This window comes from Mus caroli, unplaced genomic scaffold (assembly GCF_978045245.1).
Source record: "Mus caroli unplaced genomic scaffold, Mus_caroli_1 scaffold_17, whole genome shotgun sequence".
Taxonomy (NCBI): domain Eukaryota; kingdom Metazoa; phylum Chordata; class Mammalia; order Rodentia; family Muridae; genus Mus; species Mus caroli.
In genome coordinates this window covers 17,323,949-17,336,520 of record NW_028227272.1, presented here as the reverse complement: position 1 = coordinate 17,336,520, position 12,572 = coordinate 17,323,949, and the positions used below count along the sequence as shown (strand labels likewise).

The 12,572-nt window shown below is 48.6% G+C and overlaps 1 protein-coding gene across 1 annotated transcript; it reads right to left on the bottom strand.

Moving 5' to 3' along the window:
- Window positions 1–929: 929 nt before the first annotated feature.
- On the bottom strand, window positions 930–11,045 carry Eif2b5 (eukaryotic translation initiation factor 2B subunit epsilon). Its single transcript, XM_021184629.2, has 16 exons — window positions 10,820–11,045; window positions 9,773–9,897; window positions 8,769–8,954; window positions 8,511–8,688; window positions 8,334–8,414; window positions 7,997–8,074; window positions 7,466–7,778; window positions 5,519–5,664; window positions 4,969–5,110; window positions 4,709–4,810; window positions 4,079–4,186; window positions 3,843–3,933; window positions 3,152–3,275; window positions 2,128–2,253; window positions 1,435–1,545; window positions 930–1,293 (listed from the first exon to the last, which is right to left on the bottom strand). Exons 1-16 carry the CDS (start codon window positions 10,997–10,999, stop codon window positions 1,234–1,236), a joined length of 2,151 nt encoding a protein of 716 aa, XP_021040288.1. The 5' UTR covers window positions 11,000–11,045; the 3' UTR covers window positions 930–1,233.
- Window positions 11,046–12,572: the final 1,527 nt, after the last annotated feature.

The window sequence follows — 12,572 nt, the reverse complement described above, 5'->3', positions numbered from 1 at the left end:
TATAGTTTAAGTGTCAAAGAAAAACTTACTCACTCTATGTGAGGGCAACAAAGATTCGACAAAAGGAGAGAGTTGAGTTATGGGAGCTGTCTAGCACAGCTACAAACTCTAGTTGTCAGCTCAGTAGCAAATTCTGCCTCTATGACTGACTCTGAACTGTGTGTCTCTCATCAGAAAATGTACCTGTCAGGGTTGGGAGCCAAGGTGAGCGCACACTGCCCAGGGCCTTCTGTGTTTCCAGCATTTCCGTTCCTGGCATTTGCTCCTGGGCAGTGCCCCTTCCCTGAGCAGCAGGAGTGAAGCACACAGAGCTCTGTAAAGTTCTTAGTAACACCTCAGGGACACTTCTTTATCCACCTCTCCTCTGTCTCCCACACACACACAGAGGGTTTCTCTGTATAGCTCTCTTATAAACTGGGCTGGCCTTGAGCTCACAGAGATCTGCCTACTTCTGCCTCCAGGGTACTGAGATTAAAGGTGTGTACCACCACAGTGGGTGGATCTCCTTATCCTTTAAGATGAATGTGGCCCAGTGTCTAACAGAACCAGAAGTGGGTCAACTGGAAAAGGCAAGGGGAGTAGCAGATGGCTTCAAATATGCCTGGCACCATCGCCCTCCGGTAGAAGAATGCTCAGGCCAGGAAAAGCTACAGAAATAGGCTCTGGCCTACCACCGCAGGGTCACAGGTCACAGGCTGGCCTATGGAGCGTGGGAAGGCAGCTCAGCCATTCATGTCCCATGAGCCAGGGGAATGGAATCAATTAGGTAGCATGGCACCACCTTGTGGCCACCTCAACCCTCTCCCTCTCCTCCAGGGGCTGGCTAAAAGCAGCTAAGTGAGTGTGTGTACTTTCTTACCTGGCTGACCATGAGGAGTCAGAGAAGCCCAATACACTCCTCTTTGTAATATTAACAAGTACAAACAACAGAGAGGACCAGCTGCTCTTTACTGTTCCCCGAGGGAAAGCTGGAACACAAAGTATTTCCTCTGGCCCACCCCCAACTGCAGGGTCTGTCTAGAGTTCCCCTAACTCAGTCTAACTTCCCTCATCCTAACTTCAGTCAGGAAGAGCAGCACATGGCTGCCAGCAGTAGGAATACTGTAGTTGCAACTTCCGTTCCAATAATTCTCAGTCTGCCGTGGCCACTCATGCTTCTGTAGCTAGCTTTCTGTCAGCTCTCTTGTTAGGAGGACAGCCAATGAGATGCACGGATGTGGCAGTTCCAATGCGTCAGTCATCGTCGGATGACTCTTCTTCTGCCTCTTTCAGCCACTGGATGAACCTCTGCAGCTGCAAGGAAGCAGAGGGGACAGCTGCTTGGAGAGAACCATGCATTCCCACCGTTCCCGATAGCAGATCAACAGTTCTGGCCACAGAGTCCTAGAGTTTTGAGTGGAGGACTAGGGATCCAGGGAGCAGAGGGCAGCGTACCTGTTGATTCTTCCGTAACTGCTGGCCTTCGTCAGTTGTGTCTCTTTGGCTGAACCAGCTCAAGATTGTTTCCTCAGCCAAGATCTCCAGCTGGTAGAAAGCCATCAGGACCTACAGAGTCAGCAAAGGGGAGTCTCAGGATCCCTCTATCTAAGCAAGGATATACTAGTATAATGGATAATGTAAGAGAAGACCTTATCATCTTCCTACCACATATGAAGAAGCCTCTTCAAAACAGACAAGAGAGAGGGCATAGTGGTACATGCTTGTAATTCCAGCACTTGGGAGGTGGAGGCAGGAGGGTCAGGAATCCGAACTGAACTACTTAACAAGTTTAAGGCCAATTTGGGAAAAACCAAAAACCAAATATATACCAAAAGCTATATCATCACTGCCCCCCAAAACAAAGAAAGGAGTGGACCACTCTCTGCGGTACCAGGAACGCATGGCTCACAGACCTCCTGCTGAGTGTCTGGTTAGTGCATCCTCAGGCCGCCTCCTGCCCCATGGCTGCCTCACTAGCATCAGCCTGCTCTGTACTGCATTACTGCAGCAGTAAGGAAAACCCTAAGGACAGATGGTGCAGTGACACACACTATGCTAGGCTCAAGTTAACCTCCGTTTTGTGTCTGTGGGGTCATGGAGGCCTGTTTCAGGGCAAGCACAGCATACAAGGCTTGAGAAGGAATTCACCTTGGCCATGCAAGTAACGAGAGTTTCGTTTTCCAAGAAGAAGTCCTCAATGGCTGCCAATGCTTCCAAGTGGTCAGCTGCACGCTTTATGTAGTTCCTTAAAACAGGGCTCCAGGCTTTGAGCAGCTATGGATAAAAAGGGGGGTGGTGATGGTGGCAACGTATCATACTCCTTAGCATGCCCCACAGCTGAACAACAAAGGCAATCAACAATGACAGCATGGACGGACAAGCAGGAGATGACACAGGCGACATGGATCATGTGGGAACTGTTCCCACACAAGGATGGGAAAAAGATGACATTTCTCAGGAAAGGGAAAAGGGGGTCAGATAAATGCTGTTGACTTGACAGTCAAAACTCCTATCCCCAACCTAGAGGTTAATCTTGCTCTGGGTCTAATCACTGTGGGCTTTGTAACACCAGGTCTGCTCTTCATGTTGTTTTAGACTATTTGGTCTTTGAGACAGAATTTTGCTATGTCATCCTGGCTGGTCTCTAAGTCCTGGGTTCCAGGAACTCTTCTGCCTCAACTTCCTGGAAGAGTTGGACTACAGATTATGTTCCCTAACAGCTGACTCTAGCACTATTTCTGAATGTCCTTTTGGGGTGCCTGGATTGCTCTTAAGTCAGGATTCTCAAAGAACATTCAGTGTTAAATATTACTGGAAGCCACATGTGGTAGTGCACGACTTTAATCCCAGCATTTGGGAGGCAGAGGCAGATGGATTTCTGAGTTTGGGGCCAGCCTAGTGTACAGAGTGAGTTCCAGGACAGCCAGGGCTATACAGAGAAACCCTGTCTCGAAAAAACCAAAAAAAAAAAAAAAAAAAAATTACTGGACTCTGGACAACTTAATGCTCCTCTAGAAATCAACCACCTTTCAAAGACAAGGGGAAAAGACCCAGAAGCTACATATACCCAAGAGCAAGCCTTCCTACTCCTATCTCCTTTTGAGACAAGCAGTACAAAGATGTTTAGCTGTCTCCACTCAATCCTTCACGAGCAGCCTCAGTCTTTGCTTACAGGAAGCAGCAGGGCACAGTAGCGGTTTGGGTCAAGCAGGCCATCGACTTGTTGCAGGGGGAACTCCAGGACCACATGGCTCAGGACCTGCATCACTTCCTTTAGGCTAATGTTGTAGGCATGCCTGTGGGGAGATGAGGGTGAATTATGGTTAATATTGATGGTCCATTTGACAGGATCTAAAAATCACCCGAGTAGACAAATCTCTGGACACATGTGTCAAGTTTCCAAATTGGGTTGAGGTGGGAAAACTCATTCTAGGTGTGGGTGTCACTGTTCTCTGGACTAAGGTCTCAGGCTGAAAAAACAACAACCCAAAACACCCAGGAGGGGTTGAGCACCAGGATTCACTGCAGATGCCATGTGACAGCTGCATCCAACTCCTGCCACCATGAACTGTAGCCTCACACTGGGAGGCAACATCAACCACTCCTTCCTTAAGTTGCTGATTTGGCCATTTTGCTACAGCAGATGTAGAGGATCCAGCACTGCTCCAGGGGTTCACTGCCCTAAGACCAGAAAGACCGTGACAGAAATCCACGCTGAGGCTGGGTGCTAATGTTCTCCTTGCTGAAACACTCCTGGCCTTCTACCCAGGCTCCTTCTAGGGAAGCAATGCTTGGGAGGGAAGGTCTGCTCCTGCAGCAATGCAGGGGAGCGAGCAGGAGGAAGCAGGAAGGGTTGGTCTTACTTGAGAGAGTTGATCTCCAGGACTAGATTTTCACAGGAGATGTTCTCCTCTCTGCCCCGCTGCAGCGTTCCCAGGACCTCGTTCTGGAAAACTGAAAGGAAAAAGCAAACATAGCTTTCCAGAATGCGCTGCTCTAAGGCTCTAGCTCTGACTTTACCCCAAAGCCTTTCTGGGAGGAACTGAGCCGGGGGCTAGCTGCTAGAAGCAGAGAACAGACGACCCCATGGTGTTCACACCTCTGATGTCATCCAGCTGAGGGGAGCCTGCTCGGCTGTCCAGCTCCTCAGGGTCCACACTTCCCTCACTTTCAGTCTCGCTTTCCTCCTCCGTCTTGATCATGAGTCCTAAGAACACAGAAAGGAGGAGCCAGTGATCCCGCTCAGTGGGTAGAATGCGTGACTGGCATGTACACGGGACTGGCTTTGATCTTCACCACCACACAAAATCAGGTGTGCCGTGCACCAAGGAAATGGACGCAAGACGATCAGGAAGCTTGAAGTCCTTCTCAGCTACGAGGCAAACTCAAGGCTAGGGTGGGCTCCATGAGAGCCTATCTGTCGTTGAAGGGGGTGTGGGACAGGAGGGGTTGACACCGAGGCTCAGCTGTAAGGCACTTGCTGCCAATCTTTGGGACCCACATGGTGGAAGGAGAGCACCCACTCCAGCAAGTTACCCTCTTACCTCTACTTCCTGAATACATAGACACACACACACACACACACACACACACACACAGAGTTTTAACAAAAAGATACCAACAGCTAGCAGTGTGTCCTGTCAGTATGAACTGAAGGTCCAATAATAATTGGATTCCATGGCATTCAAAGTTCTTAAGACTACTCAGAGTAAGTAGAAGGCAGGCTCACCCCAGAGACTCTGCCGTAGCTCCTCATCTTCTTTCGAGTTCACACCCTCAGCTTTCCAGAGGTATCCCTGGCCTTCAAGGCCAACTTCTGCTGGATTGTAACCTGGAAAAGGCACTGACTTTGAGAAGGCCCAGCAGCAGCATCTCTCTCTAGAAGGGAACACGCTTGTCTATGGGACAGACAGACAGATGCAGATGCCCCACACCTTGTCTATGGGACAGACAGACACACAGATGCCCCACACCTGTTGAGCCTCACACCTTTCAGCTTCACTTTTTCCTTTTCTTGGTCAGCTCCAGAATCATCACTAAACTGACCATCATCTTCATCTTCCTCTGCATCTGGAGGGTGCAAAGAGATCACCGAGCCCTCCGGCAGCGTGATGTCTGGGCCCACTACCACCTTAGAGGAAAAAAGGAATCAAGTAGCCCAGACTTCATCGTGCACTGAGGAGAACTGTGTCTTTTTTTTTTTTTTTTGGTTTTTTGAGACAGGGTTTCTCTGTATAGCCCTGGCTGTCCTGGAACTCACTTTGTAGACCAGGCTAGCCTCGAACTCAGAAATCCACCTGTCTCTGCCTCCTGGGTGCTGGTATTAAAGGTGTGTGCCACCACTGCCCAGCTGAGAACTGTGTCTTGACAATCAGAACAATGCTTTTTGTTTTGCTCTGGTTTTATACTAAGCTAAGCAGAAGATTAAAGAAACTTGGGCTCTCACTGCAGTCTTGTTTACAGGGGGAAATATGGTCCCTTTTGACTTGGCACAATCACTGTTCAATTCAGGGGTTGTGACAGTCTGGACAAGCCTTACCTGGGAAGTGAGGACACAGTATGGCTTCAGTTTGACTCGCTCCTTGACCTCAGCTCTGTCACAGAGCAGAGACTGGTATATTTGTGCTCCAGCAGCCACTCGAACTCCCTGCCACAGGTAGGCCTGGTCCAGTACCACATTATCACCTGGCTCAGAATGAGGAGGACTTCCGGTCACTCAGGGTTCCACATCCGAAACAGAGTCCTTCACAGAGGACAAGGCTGATTGACACCAGCCCCAGCCCAGCTCCCATCTAGCTGATATTCTACCTGCCGACATTAGAAACATTCAGTCCCTTCCAAGGTTAGTCCCAAGAGCAAAGTGGCCATCCTCTACTAAATTTACAATAATTTTACACTATATGTATGGCTTAATCTGAGAACCCTCAGGATTTCTCAGAATGAACCATAAACCTTATTATAATCATGTTCACACCTACAAGGAGAACCCAATGACTCCACCTCTCTGTGTATTACGGAATATGAATCCTACTGTTGTCCTTTTAAGGTCTACTACTATTATTAGCCTCATATTCTTCAACCAAAGTGAGATGTCAAAAGGAATACCACGATTATAGGAGAGCAAAAAGAACATGGAGAGAGCTGGAAAGATGGCTCAGCGGTTAAGAACACTGGCTGCCCTTCCAAAGGACAGGGGTTCAATCCCCAGCAACCCACATGGCGGCTCACTGCAGTCTGTAGGTTCAGTTCCAGGGGATCTAACAGCCCCACACAGACATGCAGGCAGAACCCCAATGCACATAAAACAATAATAAATACACTAATTAAGAAAAAAATAAAGAGGGCTGGGGAGATGGCTCAGTGGTTAAGAGCACTGGCTGTTCTTCCAGAGGTCCTGAGTTCAATTCCCAGCCACCACATGGTGGCTCACAGCCATCTGTAATGGGATCCGATGCCCTCTTCTGGTGTGTCTGAAGAGAGCAACAGTGTGCTCACATACGTACAATAAATAAATCTCTAAAAACAAAAGAAAACAAAGGAGCCCACAACTAGCATTTAGGCCCCATCATTGCCTTACATCGGACGTCACTGGGACAAGAGAACTACCGCATGCAGAAGCCTTCTGTAAGCTGACGACTGAACAAAGCTCATTAGTACACACTAACTCTCCACTTGCCTCCAAATGTGAACACAGGACATTTCAGAATAAGAGTCACACACAGACTAGGCAGAGCTGTGGTGGTGCTCACTTTTAATCCCAGCACTCAGGCGGCTCTGTTAGTTCAAGGCCAGCCTGGTCTAGAGTTTCAAGATGGCCAGGACTATGTATAGAAACCCTGTCTCAAAAAAACCAAGCTGGCCATAAAGCCCTGACTCAATGTATGCTCCAGAGTAGATGGGATCATATACAACTGTAGCCAACTGACTTCCTTGTCCTGCCCTCCTGCCTGTTTTGTTTAAGACAAATTTCGATATACAGTTCTAGGATGGTCTCAACCTTGTAATCCTCCTACCTCCATCTCCCGGGTGCTGGGACTGTAAGTGTGGGCAACACTGGGTGTGGTGGCTTATACCTTTAATCCCAGCACTTGGTCTGTGTGCACCAGCAAGCACGAGGACTCTCCTTTCTTTTTCTTGTTCCTTTGGCCCAATATTTAGTCAATTTAATGTTATGTGTGTGAGTGTTTTGCCTCAATTATGTATGTACACAATGCACATGTTTGGTGCCTGAGGAGGTCAGAAGAGGTCACTGGCTCCTCCTGCACTTGAGTTGTGAGCTACCATATGAATACTGGGAACAGAATCTGAGTCCTCTGCAAGAGGAATACACACTGAACCACCTCTCCATCCCTCTGCTCCTTCCTTATGATAGCCACTCTAGTTTCCTGTTCATAAGGATTATCCCTTGGCATCCTCCCTAGCTTCTGGAGACACAATGCAGCCCCGTAACTATAGGACCACTGCTGGGTTCCCCACCTGTGCTCACCAATATGGCAGTTAGGGCCAATGACACTGTTGGTGATGGAGCAGTTGCTGCCAATGACAGTGCCAGCTCCCAAAAGCACATTTTCCTCCAGGACGCTGCCATGGCCCAGGCTGACTTCAGGCCCTCGGTAGATGTTGTGTCGGGAATGAGTGTAGCTCTGGGTGGTGCTGTCAGTGAAGTTTGCTTCTGGAGTGAGAGGGTAGACCCATCGGCGGATGACGTCAGCACAAACAGCTGAGTACATGTGTAGGTTGGAGACCCGGGCACCATATTCCCTAGTTGTCACATGCAAGTGAATCTGGTTTCCTAGGACCTAAATGAGAAGGGGTGGATACCCAATCAAGCAAGGCAGGAAGACGAACCCCAAGCACGTCACCTTTCTAAGCCTTTTCAGCGCCTCTCTGCCTCTCACTGACAGTCAAACGACCTGAGCTTTCTTTCTCAGGCTAATGAAACACAGAAGGGAGGCAAAGGTTACCAGAGTGAGATAAGCCCTTCCTTTCTACTAGAGGTTTTGGAAGCTCTTCTCACCTCCTCGTTCATTAATATGCCTCGTACAAAGTCATCTCGAGTTTGGTAGTCAAAATTGTCTGTGAAGAGCTGAGCTACCTGTGAGGAAAACAGAGCACACTAAGGTTAAGTATGTTACCAGCAACAAGCCCAGAGAGCTATTAAACCATAACTGGCTGTGGGACAAAACCCTAGATCTGGTTCCCAGTATCCTGGGAATGAGGTAATGGTACCTCTCTACTATACAGCAAGTAAGGAAAAGAGGGAAAAGATGCATACCCTGGCCCTGAAAGGGAGTAATTACAGACCCCCGAGAGTTCTACTCTTTAGCTACACAGCCCTGTTCTGGAGAGTTCACCTGAGGAGAGCAGATGCTGATGTGACAGTCCAACAAATCATATCGAATCTCCACTCCGTCTCCACTGCCCTGGAACAGGCTCTGAGGGGAGAAGTCGCAGGCAGAGGCTTGAACTCACCTCTCTTCTCGCAGCTCCTCCTTCTCCTACCCGAGTTCCTTCCCCGGACACCCAGTTACCAATGGAAAGGAAAAGCGCCGGAGGCCTTGGGTCTTCTGGAAGTGAAGAACCCTGTTTGTGGCGCTGTCCACAGCCATCACCACGTTGTCCTCATGGCAGCGAGTAGGGTGGCTGGGTGACGACTCTTTGAAGACCATTGTCATCACAGAGACATTTTTTTCTAGCTTCCTTCTTAACCTATTAAGAACCAGAGGCACAGTTAGTCTTAGGACTCTGCTGATCCCTAAGTCTTGCCCTGCAGTCTTCCCCTGCCTGACCTGTGTTCCTCCAGGGCTCTGCAAATATTGATATTTGAGATGACATCTCCATATATCAGGAGAAAGTCAGAGCGCACCAAGGCCTTGGCATCGACGTCGCGGAGGACGTCTCCTAGTGATCGGTATAGCTCTGATGTGATTATCCGAACAACGTTGGGGGACGTAGGATGGCACCACTTGGATTTCCTGTAGGAAAGTGATGAGAGAAACAGTAAATTAAACAGATGATCACAGACCTGAACTCCAACCTCCATCCAGTGTTTATACTCCTCTGTGGCTTTCCTGGGCTCCTGCCAGCGTCCCTGGTTTCAAAGAGTCATATGAACCATAATGAATGGTTTCAGCGTCCAGTGTCATTAGTTTTATGTGTTTGAGAAATACAGCCATTTCCTTTCTATAACTTGATTCCTGTCTTCAAATGTGAGTTTGAATTCAAGAGCTTATGAGATCTAGGGTATAAAAGTATTCTGGGAACATATTTTTTTTTATGTCATCTTTCTTGTTCTCAGTCTATATCAACTTTAAACACCATAACATGGAAAACATGTTGGGTATATTAGTCTTTATTTCCCAAACTCATAAATTCCCAGACTAACTCTTCCAAATTTTAACAAGCATCTCTTAAGAACTTACTGTAGGCTTGAAACTAAGGTGGGCGGAGGACACAGAGGGAAGGAGCTTGTTCTTATCGGTAGGAACAGACAGTATTTGGAAACTTGGTGGAAAAAATAAAGATGCCCTTCCAATAACATACACTCTAGAACCATCAAACAAAAAGCAAAACTCACAGGAACAAACTTTGAAAGACTCAGAAAATCACAGGCAAGCCTTTAATTTTGGTCCCTGGAACCTCAAGGCAAAGGAAGCTCCAGTAGTTTACCTCAGGACATGTGAAGAGAACACTAACAGAACAGATTCAGTGTTCTCCTCCTCACATCAACTCTATCCTGGAAGAACTGGAAAAAGACGGTGAATCACGGAAAGGAAAAATTATGAAGCCTTACTGTAAATGTTCTTTGATCTGAGCAGCTTTCCAGCAGCAAAAGACAAATGTTTCCTGTACACCCGTGGCAGTCAGAAACTCCAGAGTGTAGTCAATTAGCGCAACATTGGCCAGGGGCAAGAGGACCTATAAGGCAGGAATGGAAAAAGTCTGAGATCTTCAAGTCACGATTGTACTTTGGTACCCCAATGCAACAATGTTTCTTTCATCAGTGTTTGCAGACACTATAGTCGGCTTTATCCTTTTATTCTAAAGCAAACAGGCTCTAAGGGGCAGTCTAAGGCTCTGGGATTTGAGCCTAGTAGGCATGGTATCAGACACAAAGATGTTCTAGGAGCCCAGTGCTGGCATTAAGGACAAATGTTGGCCCTGAGTCATATCTCTAGAACTCTAAGCACTAAGGTCTTCTTCATAAAATTTCCTTCTATTGCCACGAAGAGTCACAGAAATCCAAACACTTGTCAAAAATGAACAGTCGTTAGCCTTAAGAATTCTTAAGTCAAAGGCAAATCCCTATTTGAGTGAACTATGGATTGCTGAGCGACCCAGTAGTCTGCAAGCGCAATGCCTATTTCCTATGTCTAGGTAATTCCGAGGCTGATGGCAACCCACTGGGGTCCCCTTTCAGCAGATGGGAGGAAAACAGCCTGCTAAGAGCTAGCCTTTTTTCCTTTAGGAATATATTACCATTGCCTTTTCTAAAGCAATTTCTTTAAATTGCCCATGTCCTGCAAGGTTAAAGACAGTGGAGGCCCCTCTTGTGCTACTAAATCCCCCAGGGAAGCCTTATTTCAAGCATTGATTCTACACACAGCCCTCTCCATCCTTCCCAAGGCTGGGTGTACAGCCCTGCGAGAATCCATGTTTGCTAGTTACTCATCTGGTCGGACAGCCACCGAGGTTTCAGTCGGCCTCTCCACCTTTTCCTAACCAGATAAGCTCAACTTTAGGGTAACTTCCAGAGCACGCTTCACTAACCAGCTGCAGTGGCAACCTGCAGCCCCGCTACCCTCCAGGCCGGCAGACTGCTCGCGTGCCGGGTGCTCACCCGAGGCTGGTCCTTGGAGATGGGGAAGAAGCGGCGGTTGAAGCTATCGGCCACTAGAACTGCCTGGAGGGGCGGCGGCGGCTCCTCCTCCGCACCTTGGGTTCCCCCGCCGCCCGGGCCGCCGCCGCGTTTGCTCGCTCGGCCGGCCGCAGCGCCAGGCACCGCCGCAGTGGCTGCCATCTTGCTTCGCAGCCAGCACGTCCGCCGGGAAGCCACACGGCACGCAGTAGGGGACAAAAAGGACTCACAGTCAAAACGCGAAGGTGTAGTTGCAGAGAGAAAGAGGAAAGAGTGCGCATGTGTGTACCAGCAGGCCCCACCCACCCCCGTGCAAGACCAGGGCGTGGCTGACCGCTCAGTAGGAATTGGTGTTACTGGGAGTTGCATGCACCCCTGAGGGGTGAGATCCCACCGTTGTCTACTTAGTCAGTGAGTGCTGTTGGGTTGGACAAGCTAAGATGGCAGCGAGCTGGATAGGCTTCTGATTGCCGGGCAGGAACCTGCAGCTCCTCTGCCCAGAGCATAGTAAAATTTGTAGTTCTCAGGGACTGGAGAGATCGCTCAACAGTTAAGAGCACTTACTGCTCTTGCAGAGGATCCACGTTCTGCGCCCAGCGCTCACGTGGTAGCAAGCAACTATTCACAATTGTAATTTCAGGGTGTCCGACACACTTTCGACCGGGTACTGGATGCCTGTGGAAAACACTTATCCACATAAATCTAAAAATAAAATGAAGCTCCCCGCTTGCAGTCTAGTAATCTAAGGGGATCTGGCATCTTTGGGAGGGAAACCACGATCTGCACAAATACTGAACGTGGAGGCAATCGGTAGATTTCTACTGAACACGCACCGATTATGAGTGTCCCCCCCCCCCCCTTGCCGGAAATACGACCTAAAGCAACAGGCATTTCTTTCTTTCTTTCTTTCTTTCTTTCTTTCTTTCTTTCTTTCTTTCTGTTTTGTTTTTTTTTTCGAGACAGGGTTTCTCTGTAGCCCTGGCTGTCCTGGCACTCACTCTGTAGACCAGGCTGGCCTCGAACTCAGAAATCCGCCTGCCTCTGCCTCCCGAGTGCTGGGATTAAAGGCGTGTGTCACCACGCCTGGCTGCAACAGGCATTTCTTAAACCCTCAAATCCGACCAAGGGAGCAGGCCCAACTAGTGAGTGGAAAAACTGGTGCTGGAGCTCATCTGACTCCATAGTTCCACAAGCGTTATCCCAAATGAGGCTGGATCTAAGAGCAGGAGTAAACTGGGTAGGACTGGGGCGTAGTAGCAAGCTTTTCAGGCTGGACTGAAGCGGAGCAGCAGGTTTTGGTAAAAGAAGCCTTGGCCGCAGTTTATAAATCAAGCTTAAGGCGGAGGAAGCAATGGCACGCAGGCTGGGCGTAATTCTGTCAAGCCAAAAATTCCAGTAAGTAATCTGCCCATTCAGCAACAGAACCTCCGCTAATCCCACAGCCCGCAAGTTTCGGCAACTCCTTCTGTTGCTTCCACCCACCTCCCCGCAGATGTTCTCCGGTGGAGTGGTTAGCCTATGTTTCTAGTGCTACTCTTTAGATTCTTTGTGGAACCCAGAACCTGTCATTTCTTCCTTCGCCCAGTTAATGAGGGTGCTATGAGGACAACTTTTGCTTCTGAAAACATTAGTACAGAGAGGGAAAAGCTTAGTAAAAATTTTCAATTAAATCAAAGTAGGACAGGTCACCTAAGAGCGTGTGCTTCCAAAACCGATTGAGACAGGGGGATCTCAA